The sequence below is a fragment of the Ranitomeya imitator genome, chromosome 4 (assembly GCF_032444005.1).
Source record: "Ranitomeya imitator isolate aRanImi1 chromosome 4, aRanImi1.pri, whole genome shotgun sequence".
NCBI classification, from domain to species: domain Eukaryota; kingdom Metazoa; phylum Chordata; class Amphibia; order Anura; family Dendrobatidae; genus Ranitomeya; species Ranitomeya imitator.
This window is the reverse complement of record NC_091285.1, coordinates 716,149,436-716,164,810: the sequence shown is the minus strand read 5'-3', so window position 1 is coordinate 716,164,810 and position 15,375 is coordinate 716,149,436. Positions and strand designations below refer to the sequence as shown.

At 49.4% G+C, this 15,375-nt stretch overlaps 1 protein-coding gene across 3 annotated transcripts in view; it reads left to right on the top strand.

The window, feature by feature from the left end:
- The first annotated feature begins 1,444 nt into the window (after nt 1-1,444).
- CAMTA2 (calmodulin binding transcription activator 2) overlaps nt 1,445-15,375 on the top strand; it is a 137,357-nt gene continuing 123,426 nt past the window's right edge. The window contains exons 1-3 of one of the 3 annotated variants that reach the window (XM_069767515.1): nt 1,445-1,559; nt 11,607-11,707; nt 13,547-13,650. In XM_069767515.1, the coding sequence (XP_069623616.1) occupies nt 11,671-11,707; nt 13,547-13,650 (141 nt within the window). In that variant the 5' untranslated portion in view covers nt 1,445-1,559; nt 11,607-11,670. The remainder of the gene's footprint in view (nt 1,560-11,606; nt 11,708-13,546; nt 13,651-15,375) is intronic. The other 2 variants (XM_069767516.1, XM_069767517.1) reach the window with 2 other exon arrangements.

Below are 15,375 nucleotides of genomic sequence, written 5' to 3'. Positions count from 1 at the left end.
ATTAGACTCGTTATTCCCCATGATGAGGGAGATTAGACTCGTTATTCCCCATGATGAGGGAGATTAGACTTGTTATTCCCCATGATGAGGGAGATTAGACTCGTTATTCCCCATGATGAGGGAGATTAGACTCGTTATTCCCCATGATGAGGGAGATTAGACTTGTTATTCCCCATGATGAGGAGATTAGACTTGTTATTCCCCATGATGAGGGAGATTAGACTTGTTATTCCCCATGATGAGGAGATTAGACTTGTTATTCCCCATGATGAGGAGATTAGGCTTGTTATACCCCATGATGAGGAGATTAGTCTCGTTATTCCCCATGATGAGGGAGATTAGACTTGTTATTCCCCATGATGAGGAGATTAGACTTGTTATTCCCCATGATGAGGGAGATTAGACTTGTTATTCCCCATGATGAGGGAGATTAGACTTGTTATACCCCATGATGAGGGAGATTAGACTTGTTATTCCCCATGATGAGGAGATTAGACTTGTTATTCCCCATGATGAGGGAGATTAGACTTGTTATTCCCCATGATGAGGAGATTAGACTTGTTATTCCCCATGATGAGGGAGATTAGACTCGTTATTCCCCATGATGAGGAGATTAGACTCGTTATTCCCCATGATGAGGAGATTAGACTTGTTATTCCCCATGATGAGGGAGATTAGACTTGTTATTCCCCATGATGAGGAGATTAGACTTGTTATTCCCCATGATGAGGGAGATTAGACTCGTTATACCCCATGATGAGGAGATTAGACTCGTTATTCCCCATGATGAGGGAGATTAGACTCGTTATTCCCCATGATGAGGGAGATTAGACTCGTTATTCCCCATGATGAGGGAGATTAGACTCGTTATTCCCCATGATGAGGAGATTAGACTTGTTATTCCCCATGATGAGGAGATTGGACTCGTTATTCCCCATGATGAGGGAGATTAGGCTCGTTATTCCCCATGATGAGGGAGATTAGACTCGTTATTCCCCATGATGAGGAGATTAGACTCGTTATTCCCCATGATGAGGAGATTAGACTTGTTATTCCCCATGATGAGGAGATTAGACTTGTGATACTTAATGATGAGGGAGATTAGACCTGATTAACACCAATGATTAGGGAGATTAGGTTTTTTATACCCCATGATGAGGCATATTACAAGTCTTACAACCAATTTTCAGGAAGTGTAGTCATCACAGGCTAAACCCCATCCATAGCTTCCATAGCTCCCAGTGATTCAGTGACGTCACTACACTGGACACGTGCGGGACATAACCCGGGATGAACGGTCGCACGCTATGCTCCCGCTTACTAGCGCCACCAAGCGGCTGAACATGGCAAGCTCACGGCTGTCACAAAGATTTCCGCCAGCTGAGCGCTGGAGCAGCAGCTGGTGACGTCACTGGGTGTACTACGCGCCGCATTCGGCCTCATCCAGGAGCATTCAACGTCATGACATCGGGCCCCGCCCTCCCGGCGTGTGACGTAAGACGTTGTGATGAGAGAGGGGGGGCTCGATGATAAGATGGCGACTGGAGGGTCCCGGGGAGGTGAGTGAGGGTCCGAGGGTGGAGACCGAGCACCGGGGAGGGGTGTGCTGTGCTGCGTGTATATATGTATACCGTCACCACTGTGCCACGTGTGCGAGTGTACAGCCCTGTCACCGTATATCTCACCCTGTCACCGTATATCCCACCCTGTCACCGTATATCCCACCCTGTCACCGTATATCCCACCCTGTCACCGTATATCCCACCCTGTCACCGTATATCCCACCCTGTCACCGTATATCCCACCCTGTCACCGTATATCCCACCCTGTCACCGTATATCCCACCCTGTCACCGTATATCCCACCCTGTCACCGTATATCTCACCCTGTCACCGTATATCCCACCCTGTCACCGTATATCCCACCCTGTCACCGTATATCCCACCCTGTCACCGTATATCTCACCCTGTCACCTGTATATCTCACCCTGTCACCGTATATCCCACCCTGTCACCGTATATCCCACCCCGTCACCGTATATCCCACCCTGTCACCGTATATCCCACCCTGTCACCGTATATCCCACCCTGTCACCGTATATCCCACCCTGTCACCGTATATCCCACCCTGTCACCGTATATCTCACCCTGTCACCGTATATCCCACCCTGTCACCGTATATCCCACCCTGTCACCGTATATCCCACCCTGTCACCGTATATCCCACCCTGTCACCGTATATCCCACCCTGTCACCGTATATCCCACCCTGTCACCGTATATCCCACCCTGTCACCGTATATCCCACCCTGTCACCGTATATCCCACCCTGTCACCGTATATCTCACCCTGTCACCGTATATCCCACCCTGTCACCGTATATCCCACCCTGTCACCGTATATCCCACCCTGTCACCGTATATCCCACCCTGTCACCGTATATCCCACCCTGTCACCGTATATCCCACCCTGTCACCGTATATCTCACCCTGTCACCGTATATCCCACCCTGTCACCGTATATCCCACCCTGTCTCCCGTGTATCCCACCCTGTCACCGTATATCTCACCCTGTCACCGTATATCCCACCCTGTCACCGTATATCCCACCCTGTCACCGTATATCCCACCCTGCCACCGTATATCCCACCCTGTCACCGTATATCCCACCCTGTCACCGTATATCTCACCCTGTCACCGTATATCCCACCCTGTCACCGTATATCCCACCCTGCCACCGTATATCCCACCCTGTCACCGTATATCCCACCCTGTCACCGTATATCTCACCCTGTCACCGTATATCCCACCCTGTCACCGTATATCTCACCCTGTCACCGTATATCCCACCCTGTCACCGTATATCCCACCCTGTCTCCCGTGTATCCCACCCTGTCACCGTATATCCCACCCTGTCACCGTATATCCCACCCTGTCACCGTATATCCCACCCTGTCACCGTATATCCCACCCTGTCACCGTATATCCCACCCTGTCACCGTATATCCCACCCTGTCACCGTATATCCCACCCTGTCACCGTATATCCCACCCTGTCACCGTATATCCCACCCTGTCACCGTATATCCCACCCTGTCACCGTATATCCCACCCTGTCACCGTATATCCCACCCTGTCACCGTATATCCCACCCTGTCACCGTATATCCCACCCTGTCACCGTATATCCCACCCTGTCACCGTATATCCCACCCTGTCACCGTATATCCCACCCTGTCACCGTATATCCCACCCTGTCACCGTATATCCCACCCTGTCACCGTATATCCCACCCTGTCACCGTATATCCCACCCTGTCACCGTATATCCCACCCTGTCACCGTATATCCCACCCTGTCACCGTATATCCCACCCTGTCACCGTATATCCCACCCTGTCACCGTATATCCCACCCTGTCACCGTATATCCCACCCTGTCACCGTATATCCCACCCTGTCACCGTATATCCCACCCTGTCACCGTATATCCCACCCTGTCACCGTATATCCCACCCTGTCACCGTATATCCCACCCTGTCACCGTATATCCCACCCTGTCACCAGATATCCCACCCTGTCACCGTATATCCCACCCTGTCTCCCGTGTATCCCACCCTGTCTCCCGTGTATCCCACCCTGTCACCGTATATCCCACCCTGTCACCGTATATCCCACCCCGTCTCCCGTGTATCCCACCCCGTCTCCCGTGTATCCCACCCCGTCTCCCGTGTATCCCACCCCGTCTCCCGTGTATCCCACCCTGTCACCGTATATCCCACCCTGTCACCAGATATCCCACCCTGTCACCGTATATCCCACCCTGTCACCGTATATCCCACCCCGTCTCCCGTGTATCCCACCCCGTCTCCCGTGTATCCCACCCCGTCTCCCGTGTATCCCACCCCGTCTCCCGTGTATCCCACCCCGTCTCCCGTGTATCCCACCCCGTCACCCGTGTATCCCACCCTGTCACCGTATATCTCACCCTGTAGAGAAAAAAAAAAAGAAAAAGAGGGGCTGACAGCACTCACACAAACGGGCGCTCGTTCCTTGTCCAGGGAACCAACCTGGATATATCAAATAGTCCAAAAGAAGGGATGAACAGTGCTCCAGCCGGGTGTCGTGGTAACAAAAAGGTCTTTATTAATCCATGTAAAAGCGACGTTTCGACCAGTATCCTGATCTTTTTCAAGCATGTAACATAATGCAAGGTGTCGGCTAAATGGTGTGGATACCACACAGGGCACCAATCACCAGTTAGCCACTAATTACATAAATACATATAACAAATAACATCAATCAAATAATACCCCACCCATTAAAATGGATACATACAATGTCAGCAGCATGAAAAACACAAAAAAGAAAAAAAACAAAGCAAAAGAGCTTATATCACATAACATTGTTGCAGTGTTTATATATCCTCCAACCAGTTAGGTTCCGGCATATCCGTAACCAAGTTTCGCGCCGCAGCGGGGCGGACCGTGCTCTGTGGTCATGTGAGATGGGCGGGCTGTTGCCATGGCACGCAGCTACAGCCATCCGGGCGCTTCTAAGTCTGCTGCGGTCCTGTGGCTTGCCGGGATAGGACGCGGGATTGTGATGTAGCTATTATGTAAGTTGTAAGTGGCTGCCTGATTTGTTATTTAGGGCTCTTTGGAAGCGTGATGAACTCGGATAGGCTGGCTGAATTTTGGCGCCAAACATAGAGAGGACCTGGATTGGACATGAGGACTGTGATGATTATTGGACATTTGTAGCCTTGGTTACGGATATGCCGGAACCTAACTGGTTGGAGGATATATAAACACTGCAACAATGTTATGTGATATAAGCTCTTTTGCTTTGTTTTTTTTCTTTTTTGTGTTTTTCATGCTGCTGACATTGTATGTATCCATTTTAATGGGTGGGGTATTATTTGATTGATGTTATTTGTTATATGTATTTATGTAATTAGTGGCTAACTGGTGATTGGTGCCCTGTGTGGTATCCACACCATTTAAGCCGACACCTTGCATTATGTTACATGCTTGAAAAAGATCAGGATACTGGTCGAAACGTCGCTTTTACACGTATATCCCACCCTGTCACCGTATATCCCACCCTGTCACCGTATATCCCACCCTGTCACCGTATATCCCACCCTGTCACCGTATATCCCACCCTGTCACCGTATATCCCACCCTGCCACCGTATATCCCACCCTGCCACCGTATATCCCACCCTGTCACCGTATATCCCACCCTGTCACCGTATATCCCACCCTGTCACCGTATATCCCACCCTGTCACCGTATATCCCACCCTGTCACCGTATATCCCACCCTGTCACCGTATATCCCACCCTGTCACCGTATATCCCACCCTGTCACCGTATATCCCACCCTGTCACCGTATATCCCACCCTGTCACCGTATATCCCACCCTGTCACCGTATATCCCACCCTGTCACCGTATATCCCACCCTGTCACCGTATATCCCACCCTGTCACCGTATATCCCACCCTGTCACCGTATATCCCACCCTGTCACCGTATATCCCACCCTGTCACCGTATATCCCACCCTGTCACCGTATATCCCACCCTGTCACCGTATATCCCACCCTGTCACCGTATATCCCACCCTGTCACCGTATATCCCACCCTGTCACCGTATATCCCACCCTGTCACCGTATATCCCACCCTGTCACCGTATATCCCACCCTGTCACCGTATATCCCACCCTGTCACCGTATATCCCACCCTGTCACCGTATATCCCACCCTGTCACCGTATATCCCACCCTGTCACCGTATATCCCACCCTGTCACCGTATATCCCACCCTGTCACCGTATATCCCACCCTGTCACCGTATATCCCACCCTGTCACCGTATATCCCACCCTGTCACCAGATATCTCACCCTGTCACCGTATATCCCACCCTCTCACCCGTATATCCCACCCTGTCTCCCGTGTATCCCACCCTGTCTCCCGTGTATCCCACCCTGTCTCCCGTGTATCCCACCCTGTCACCGTATATCTCACCCTGTCACCAGATATCCCACCCTGTCACCGTATATCCCACCCTGTCACCGTATATCCCACCCTCTCACCCGTGTATCCCACCCTGTCTCCCGTGTATCCCACCCTGTCTCCCGTGTATCCCACCCCGTCTCCCGTGTATCCCACCCCGTCTCCCGTGTATCCCACCCCGTCTCCCGTGTATCCCACCCCGTCTCCCGTGTATCCCACCCCGTCTCCCGTGTATCCCACCCTGTCACCGTATATCCCACCCTGTCACCAGATATCCCACCCTGTCACCGTATATCCCACCCTGTCACCGTATATCCCACCCCGTCTCCCGTGTATCCCACCCCGTCTCCCGTGTATCCCACCCCGTCTCCCGTGTATCCCACCCCGTCTCCCGTGTATCCCACCCCGTCACCCGTGTATCCCACCCTGTCACCGTATATCTCACCCTGTAGAGAAAAAAAAAAAGAAAAAGAGGGGCTGACAGCACTCACACAAACGGGCGCTCGTTCCTTGTCCAGGGAACCAACCTGGATATATCAAATAGTCCAAAAGAAGGGATGAACAGTGCTCCAGCCGGGTGTCGTGGTAACAAAAAGGTCTTTATTAATCCATGTAAAAGCGACGTTTCGACCAGTATCCTGATCTTTTTCAAGCATGTAACATAATGCAAGGTGTCGGCTAAATGGTGTGGATACCACACAGGGCACCAATCACCAGTTAGCCACTAATTACATAAATACATATAACAAATAACATCAATCAAATAATACCCCACCCATTAAAATGGATACATACAATGTCAGCAGCATGAAAAACACAAAAAAGAAAAAAAACAAAGCAAAAGAGCTTATATCACATAACATTGTTGCAGTGTTTATATATCCTCCAACCAGTTAGGTTCCGGCATATCCGTAACCAAGTTTCGCGCCGCAGCGGGGCGGACCGTGCTCTGTGGTCATGTGAGATGGGCGGGCTGTTGCCATGGCACGCAGCTACAGCCATCCGGGCGCTTCTAAGTCTGCTGCGGTCCTGTGGCTTGCCGGGATAGGACGCGGGATTGTGATGTAGCTATTATGTAAGTTGTAAGTGGCTGCCTGATTTGTTATTTAGGGCTCTTTGGAAGCGTGATGAACTCGGATAGGCTGGCTGAATTTTGGCGCCAAACATAGAGAGGACCTGGATTGGACATGAGGACTGTGATGATTATTGGACATTTGTAGCCTTGGTTACGGATATGCCGGAACCTAACTGGTTGGAGGATATATAAACACTGCAACAATGTTATGTGATATAAGCTCTTTTGCTTTGTTTTTTTTCTTTTTTGTGTTTTTCATGCTGCTGACATTGTATGTATCCATTTTAATGGGTGGGGTATTATTTGATTGATGTTATTTGTTATATGTATTTATGTAATTAGTGGCTAACTGGTGATTGGTGCCCTGTGTGGTATCCACACCATTTAAGCCGACACCTTGCATTATGTTACATGCTTGAAAAAGATCAGGATACTGGTCGAAACGTCGCTTTTACACGTATATCCCACCCTGTCACCGTATATCCCACCCTGTCACCGTATATCCCACCCTGTCACCGTATATCCCACCCTGTCACCGTATATCCCACCCTGTCACCGTATATCCCACCCTGCCACCGTATATCCCACCCTGCCACCGTATATCCCACCCTGTCACCGTATATCCCACCCTGTCACCGTATATCCCACCCTGTCACCGTATATCCCACCCTGTCACCGTATATCCCGCCCCGGTCGCCCGCGTGTCCCGCCCCGGCCGCCCGCGTGTCCCGCCCCGGCCGCCCGCGCATCCCGCCCGTCGCCCGTATAGCTCACCCGGTCACAGTCTGTCATCATGTGTCTTTTCGCGCCCAGCCCCAGCCCCGACTTTTTTTTTAATGTTACTTTACCTAATTAAGAGGGCGATAAAGGGGGCTTTGATTTACTATTTTTTTTATTTTGATCACTGTTTCTTCCCAGAACAAGACTCCAGGGGACAGAGCTGGAGGGTCCGGGGACACTGGAGGGACTAGGAGGGCTTGGGGACCCCATTTCTCTCTCCTGTGGTATGCGAGATCAGTGTTCTCCAACTCCAGTCCTCAAGGCCCACCAGCAGGTCATGTTTTCAGGATTTCCTTAGTATCGCCCATGTGATAAATCCTGAAAACATGACCTGTTGGGGGGCCTTGAGGACTGGAGTTGGGGAACAGTATGCTAGATCACATCAGAGGAGAGAAAAAATAAATGGAAAATCAGAATTTTTTTTTTTTGTGGTCGTCTTTATTCGGTGAATATGGCGATCGCAAACACTGGGGACAGTAAAAACCTGCCCCATATGTATGTGTAAGGAAAACCACACACGAGAGGAGCCGGGGGATGCGGATATCCCCCCGCCGTAACCAATCTGTGACGGAGCTTACACAGTCGCAGCTCTCTAGCGCCCCACTTACCCTCAGGTCAGTCAGGGAACTGCACCTAGGATAAGTAGGCGCCAGAGAGGCTGCCCTGTCACATACTGGTTATCGGGGCACTCTGCAATGAAGGCGGTATATATACAGTGTGTCCGTAAAGTCATGGTGCACTTTTGACCAGTCACTGGAAAGCAACAAAAAACGCTAGAAATGTGAAATCTGCTCCAAATAAAAGGCAAACTTTCCCAGTTTCATACCTATTCAGTGCAGTTCGATGTGGGCTCCATTTGTTGCCCTACACACATCCAAACGATAGTGAAGTTCTTGCCACACACGGGTGAGGACGTCTGGTGTAACACCGTGAATAACATCCGTGCTTCTCTGTTTTAAGTGTTAAATGTAGTTGATGCGTTAAATGTACACATGTTGCTTCACATAACCCCAAAAGTCTAAGGGCGTCAGATCCGGGGATCGTGGTGGCCATGGCTTGACAGAACCCTTGCCTATCCACTGCCGGGGAAATGTTCTATCCAGAAACTCACAATGGTGGCATAGTGTGGAAGAGCGCCGTCCTGTTGAAAGATGACGCCTTCTGGAATTTGTGGCACTGTATACAATTCCAACATGTCAAGATATGTATTTGCCGTCACAGACCGCTCCGCGGAAAAAAATGGGCCTATCGCGGGGTGGTTTCTCCACCAAACTGCTGGTTTCCTTTAGCTGCTTATCCCACCGAGTAATGTTATTCCTATGTGGTGGCGCTTCGATATTCACATTGCACTTTGGTCGCGGATTCGAATTTAGTGAGCCATAGAACATACTGAACTTTCCACTGTACTGTGCACATCTCAACTGGCATGGAAAACCACGCAGCTGGCATAAGCTTGTGGGTGCGTGATGTCACAGACCTGGCAGTGGGTTAATCACTTCACTTCATCAGGGGTTAATCTGACTGGGGGCTCAGCAACAGCTTAAATGAGTTTGTGTTGTTTGATTGGTTCTTGTTATCTCTCCTCTGATATGATTGGGCCAGAGATAGGGCGCCAAAATGTCAACTAATAAATAGATCCTGTGACTGGTCAAAAGTGCACTATGACTTTACGGACACACTGTTTATCTCCAGTCCCAGGCTGGGAATATCGATATCAACCTCCGATCCTTCACTGCCGGGATCCCCCAATAACACCAGAATGGTATGCTGACACCAGTTCCTCGTTAGATATATGCCCAATCCCTTATCACACTTATATCGGGTCAGAAACCAACCCCAGGTAGTGTGTAAGTACTAGCCGGACTCACAGATGTGGGAAATAGGGTTTCGAGATAAAAGAGCAGCCCAAAATTGCACAAAGGCGCGCTAGTTAATACAGATATATACAGATATTGTAGCCAGAAGTACAGATAAAGGGAGGGTACAGGTTGGGATTGCAGTTAGCTGTATGTGTCACGTTACCGTTTCTTTTCGCTTGTGGATGAAGGGAAGCTCTCGTATCCACAGGCACCTTCTTAGTTTCTGGTCCGTCTCCACACGTGACGTGACACGGCTTCCGTAGTAGAACAAAGGCAAAAGGTGTGTAGCTAGCCTTTAGCCCCTAGCTCGCCCCCTCCCATATTTGCCACCGCCCCTCTGGGTCGGACTGAATTCTACTCCCTTGACCTCCTAGCTGAAATTCTTCCCAATATCTAGGATGGGTCATAACTTCCTAGCGGGAGGTCCGAACGGGACGACTGACATCTCAACGAGTTCTTTGGGGCTGGACCTCTGCGGAAAGTCCAAACTTGGGTCGGCTAAGAGGTTCTGGAGAGGCAGTCTCAATAACTCGTAATCCGGGACCACTAGAGAAATATGAGACGCAGAGGTCCGTGCGGAGGTCTCCCAGGGTTCTGGTCGTATATCGGATATAACCCTGAAATGCACGGTACTCTCATAATTCAACTCTAGGTGTCGGAGTCTAGAGTTTTCCCTTGACGTAGGCAGACTTGCACAAAAGACAGCAGGGGGTCCTAGCTCTACCTTCATTAACACGTGGCCTCTAATTCTCTGGCCATTTGGACAAAGTTCTGCTCTTGTGGGGGGATCTGAGCACTTTTCCCAAGGGTGGGGCCACTTCAACACTGGAGGAAGATCTCTGGATAATCTTTGGGGCCTGAATTAAAAATCCAAAATGGAGTCTCCCTCATCCTTCACAGTATATCTGTGTGTATATATGTACACACACAAACACACAGCAAAAGTTTGGACACACCTTCTCATTTAAAGATTTTTCTGTATTTTCCATTTTCCTGACTATGAAAATTGTACATTCTCACTGAAGGCATCAAAACTATGAATTAACACATGTGGAATTATATACTTAACAAAAAAGTGTGAAACAACTGAAATTATGTCTTATATTCTAGGTTCTTCAAAGTAGCCACCTTTTGCTTTTGCAGTGACCATGGGCCTCAGCTGTTTCTCTCATTAGTGCTCTCCATACTTTGATGCCAGGTTAGGTGGATGGCCATGTCTTCGTAGGTTTGCAGTTGTGCCGTACTCCTTCCATTTTTAGATGCTATATTGTACAGTGCTCCATGAGATGTTCAGAGCTTGGGCTATTGTTTATAACCTAACCCTACTTTACTCTTCACAACTTTATACCTTTATCCCTGACCTGTCTGGTGGGCTCCTTGGCTTTCATCATGCTGTTTGGTCCCTAATGTTCGCTCACAAACCTCTGAGGCCTTCACAGAACAGCTGCAGTTATTCTGAGAAGGAATCACACCCAGGTGGACGCAATGTATTAATGATGTGACTTCTGGGGGCTATTGGTCACGCAGGATTTTATTTAGGGTTATTGGACTACAGGGGGCTGAATACTAATGAACCTCAACTCAGTCATAGCTGACATTGCCTCTTATCTCCTGGCTGTGGATGAGGGTGAAGGTTGCTGCATTTATTACCTGGATTATCAGCGCCGCGTCCTTTACCCCGTGTGACACTCCATGTTGTGCACAGGTTCATGCTGGGTACTCCGCTTAGGGTGCAGGCCCGGACGTCCGCTCTTACCTGTAGTCTCCATCTCGCATGTCCGTGTCTATTCATTCCTGAACCACAGATGTCCACACGACGGACACCAGGAGATAACCGGCGTCTCCTCACTCTCCTAATCCCTCCTGTCCTCTTGTGTTCCAGAGAACAGTAAATCCAGACGCCCCCGAGCCTAACGCGTGTTCTCCTCCCCCGAGATGTCCCACTAATGGCCATGAATAGCAAGGAGGGCGCTGAGGTCTCAGGTAAGATTATATGTGAGATTATAACCTGTACTGGGGTCTCATGTGAGATTGTACCCTGTATCGGGGTCTCAGGTGAGATTATACCTGAGGTTATATCCTATACTGGGGTCTCATGTGAGATTATACCCTGTTTCAGGCTCTCCGATGAGATTATACCCTGTACTGAGGTCTCAGGTGAGATTATACCCTGTACTGGGGTCTCATGTGAGATTGTACCCTGTATCGGGGTCTCAGGTGAGATTATACCTGAGGTTATATCCTATACTGGGGTCTCAGGTGAGATTATACCCTGTATCAGGCTCTCAGATGAGATTATACCCTGTACTGAGGACTCAGGTGAGATTATACCCTGTACTGAGGACTCAGGTGAGATTATACCCTGTACTGAGGACTCAGGTGAGATTATAACCTGTACTGAGGACTCAGGTGAGATTATACCCTGTATCGGGCTCTCAGATGTGATTATACCCTGTATCTGGGTCTCAGGTGAGATTATACGTGAGGTTATATCCTATACTGGGGTCTCAGATGAGATTATACCCTGTACTGAGGTCTCAGGTGAGATTATACCCTGTGTCTGGCTCTCAGATGAGATTATACCCTGTATCGGGCTCTCAGATGTGATTATACCCTGTATCTGGGTCTCAGGTGAGATTATACGTGAGGTTATATCCTATACTGGGGTCTCAGATGAGATTATACCCTGTACTGAGGTCTCAGGTGAGATTATACCCTGTGTCTGGCTCTCAGATGAGATTATACCCTGTACTGAGGTCTAAAGTGAGATTATATGTGTGATTATACCCTGTACTGAGGTTTTAAGTGAGATTATCTATATATATATAATTGTCTAAGGGTTTTTCCGTCTGTCTGTCTGTCTGTCTGTCTGTCTGTCTGTCCTGGAAATCCCGCGTCTCTGATTGGTCGAGGCCGCCAGGCCTCGACCAATCAGCGACGAGCACAGCGACGATGATGTCATAAAGGACGTAGATATCCCGCATCTCTGATTGGTCGAGGCCGCCAGGCCTCGACCAATCAGCAACGGGCACAACGACGATGATGTCATAATGGTTGCCATGGCGACGATGATGTCATAAAGGTCGCCTCGACCAATCAGCGACGGGCACAGTCTGCCGCGAATTCTGGAATCGTCATTGTCCATATACTACTGGGACATGCATATTCTAGAATACCCGATGCGTTAGAATCGGGCCACAATCTAGTATATATATAATTGTCTAAGGGTTTTTCCGTCTGTCTGTCTTTCTGTCTCTGTCTTTCTGTCTGTCTGTCTTTCTGTCTGTCTGTCTGTCTGTCCTGGAAATCCCGCGTCTCTGATTGGTCGAGGCCGCCAGGCCTCAACCAATCAGCAACGGGCACAGCGACGATTATGTCATAATGGTTGCCATGGCGACGATGATGTCATAAAGGTTGCCTCGATCAATCAGCGACGGACACAGTCTGCCGCGAATTCTGGAATCGTCATTGTCCATATACTACGGGGACATGCATATTCTAGAATACCCGATGCGTTAGAATCGGGCCACAATCTAGTATATGATATTATGCCTTGTTCTGAGGTCTAAAATAAGATTATATGTGAGATTATACTGAGGTCTGAAGTGAGATTATACCATGTACTGGGGTCTCAGGTGAGATTATACCCTGTCTTGGGGTCTTGGATGAGATTATACCCTGTGTTGGGGTCTTGGATGAGATTATACCTTGTATCGGGAACTCGGGTGAGATTATACCCTGTACTGAGGTCTAAAGTGAGATTATATGTGATATTATACCCTGTATCGGGGTCTCTTATAATCCCACATTTTTTTTCTTTAGAGAACAGTCACCACATTAAGGTTTTCCTACCCAAGAAGCTGCTGGAGTGTTTACCGAGGTGCGCAGCCCTGCCGAAAGAGAGGCTGCGCTGGAACACCAATGAGGTACGGCGCCTCCTGAGATATTCTGTGCTGCTCTGTACGTACCGCTATGTGACCTGTGATCCCTGAGATCAGCCTTCTCTCCTGAGATACTCTGCTGCTGTATACCTTCCGCTGTGTGACCTGTGATCGCTGAGATCAGCCTTCTCTCCTGAGATACTCTGTGCTGCTGTATGCCTACTGCTGTGTGACCTGTGATCGCTGAGATCAGCCTTCTCTCCTGAGATACTCTGTGCTGCTGTATGGCTCCTGCTGTGTGATCTGTGATCACTGAGATCAGCCTTCTCCCCTGAGATACTATGTGCTGCTGTATAACTACCGCTGTGTAATCTGTAATCGCTGAGATGAGCCTTCTCCCCTGAGATACTCTGTGCTGCTGTATACTTACCGCTGTGTGATCTGTGATCACTGAGATCAGCCTTCTCTCCTGAGATGCTATATGCCTACTGCTGTGTGATCTGTGATCGCTGAGATCAGTCTTCTCTCCTGAGATACTCTGTGCTGCTTTATGCCTGCCGCTGTGTGATCTGTGATCGCTGAGATAAGCCTTCTCTCCTGAGATACTCTGTGCTGCTGTGTGCCTACTGCTGTGTGATCTGTGATCACTGAGATCAGCCTTCTCCCCTGAGATACTCTGTGCTGCTGTATGCCTACCGCTGTGTGATCGCTGAGATCAGCCTTCTCTCCTGAGATACTCTGTGCTGCTGTATGCCTACTGCTGTGTGATCAGTGATCCCTGAGATCCGCCTTCTCTCCTGAGATACTCTGTGCTGCTGTATGCCTGCCACTGTGTGATCTGAGATCAGCCTTCTCTCCTGAGATACTCTGTGCTGCTGTATGCCTACTGCTGTGTGATCTGAGATCAGCCTTCTCTCCTGAGATACTCTGTGCTGCTGTATGGCTCCTGCTGTGTGATCTGTGATCACTGAGATCAGCCTTCTCCCCTGAGATACTATGTGCTGCTGTATAACTACCGCTGTGTAATCTGTAATCGCTGAGATGAGCCTTCTCCCCTGAGATACTCTGTGCTGCTGTATACTTACCGCTGTGTGATCTGTGATCACTGAGATCAGCCTTCTCTCCTGAGATGCTATATGCCTACTGCTGTGTGATCTGTGATCGCTGAGATCAGTCTTCTCTCCTGAGATACTCTGTGCTGCTTTATGCCTGCCGCTGTGTGATCTGTGATCGCTGAGATAAGCCTTCTCTCCTGAGATACTCTGTGCTGCTGTGTGCCTACTGCTGTGTGATCTGTGATCACTGAGATCAGCCTTCTCCCCTGAGATACTCTGTGCTGCTGTATGCCTACCACTGTGTGATCGCTGAGATCAGCCTTCTCTCCTGAGATACTCTGTGCTGCTGTATGCCTACTGCTGTGTGATCAGTGATCCCTGAGATCCGCCTTCTCTCCTGAGATACTCTGTGCTGCTGTATGCCTGCCACTGTGTGATCTGTGATCGCTGAGATAAGCCTTCTCCCCTGAGATACTCTGTGCTGCTGTATGACTACTGCTGTGTGATCTGTGATCCCTGAGATCCGCCTTCTCTCCTGAGATACTCTGTGCTGCTGTATGCCTGCCACTGTGTGATCTGTGATCGCTGAGATAAGCCTTCTCCCCTGAGATACTCTGTGCTGCTGTATGCCTACCGCTGTGTGACCTGTGATCGCTGAGATCCACCTTCTCTCCTGAGATACTCTGTGCTGCTGTATACCTACCGCTGTGTGATC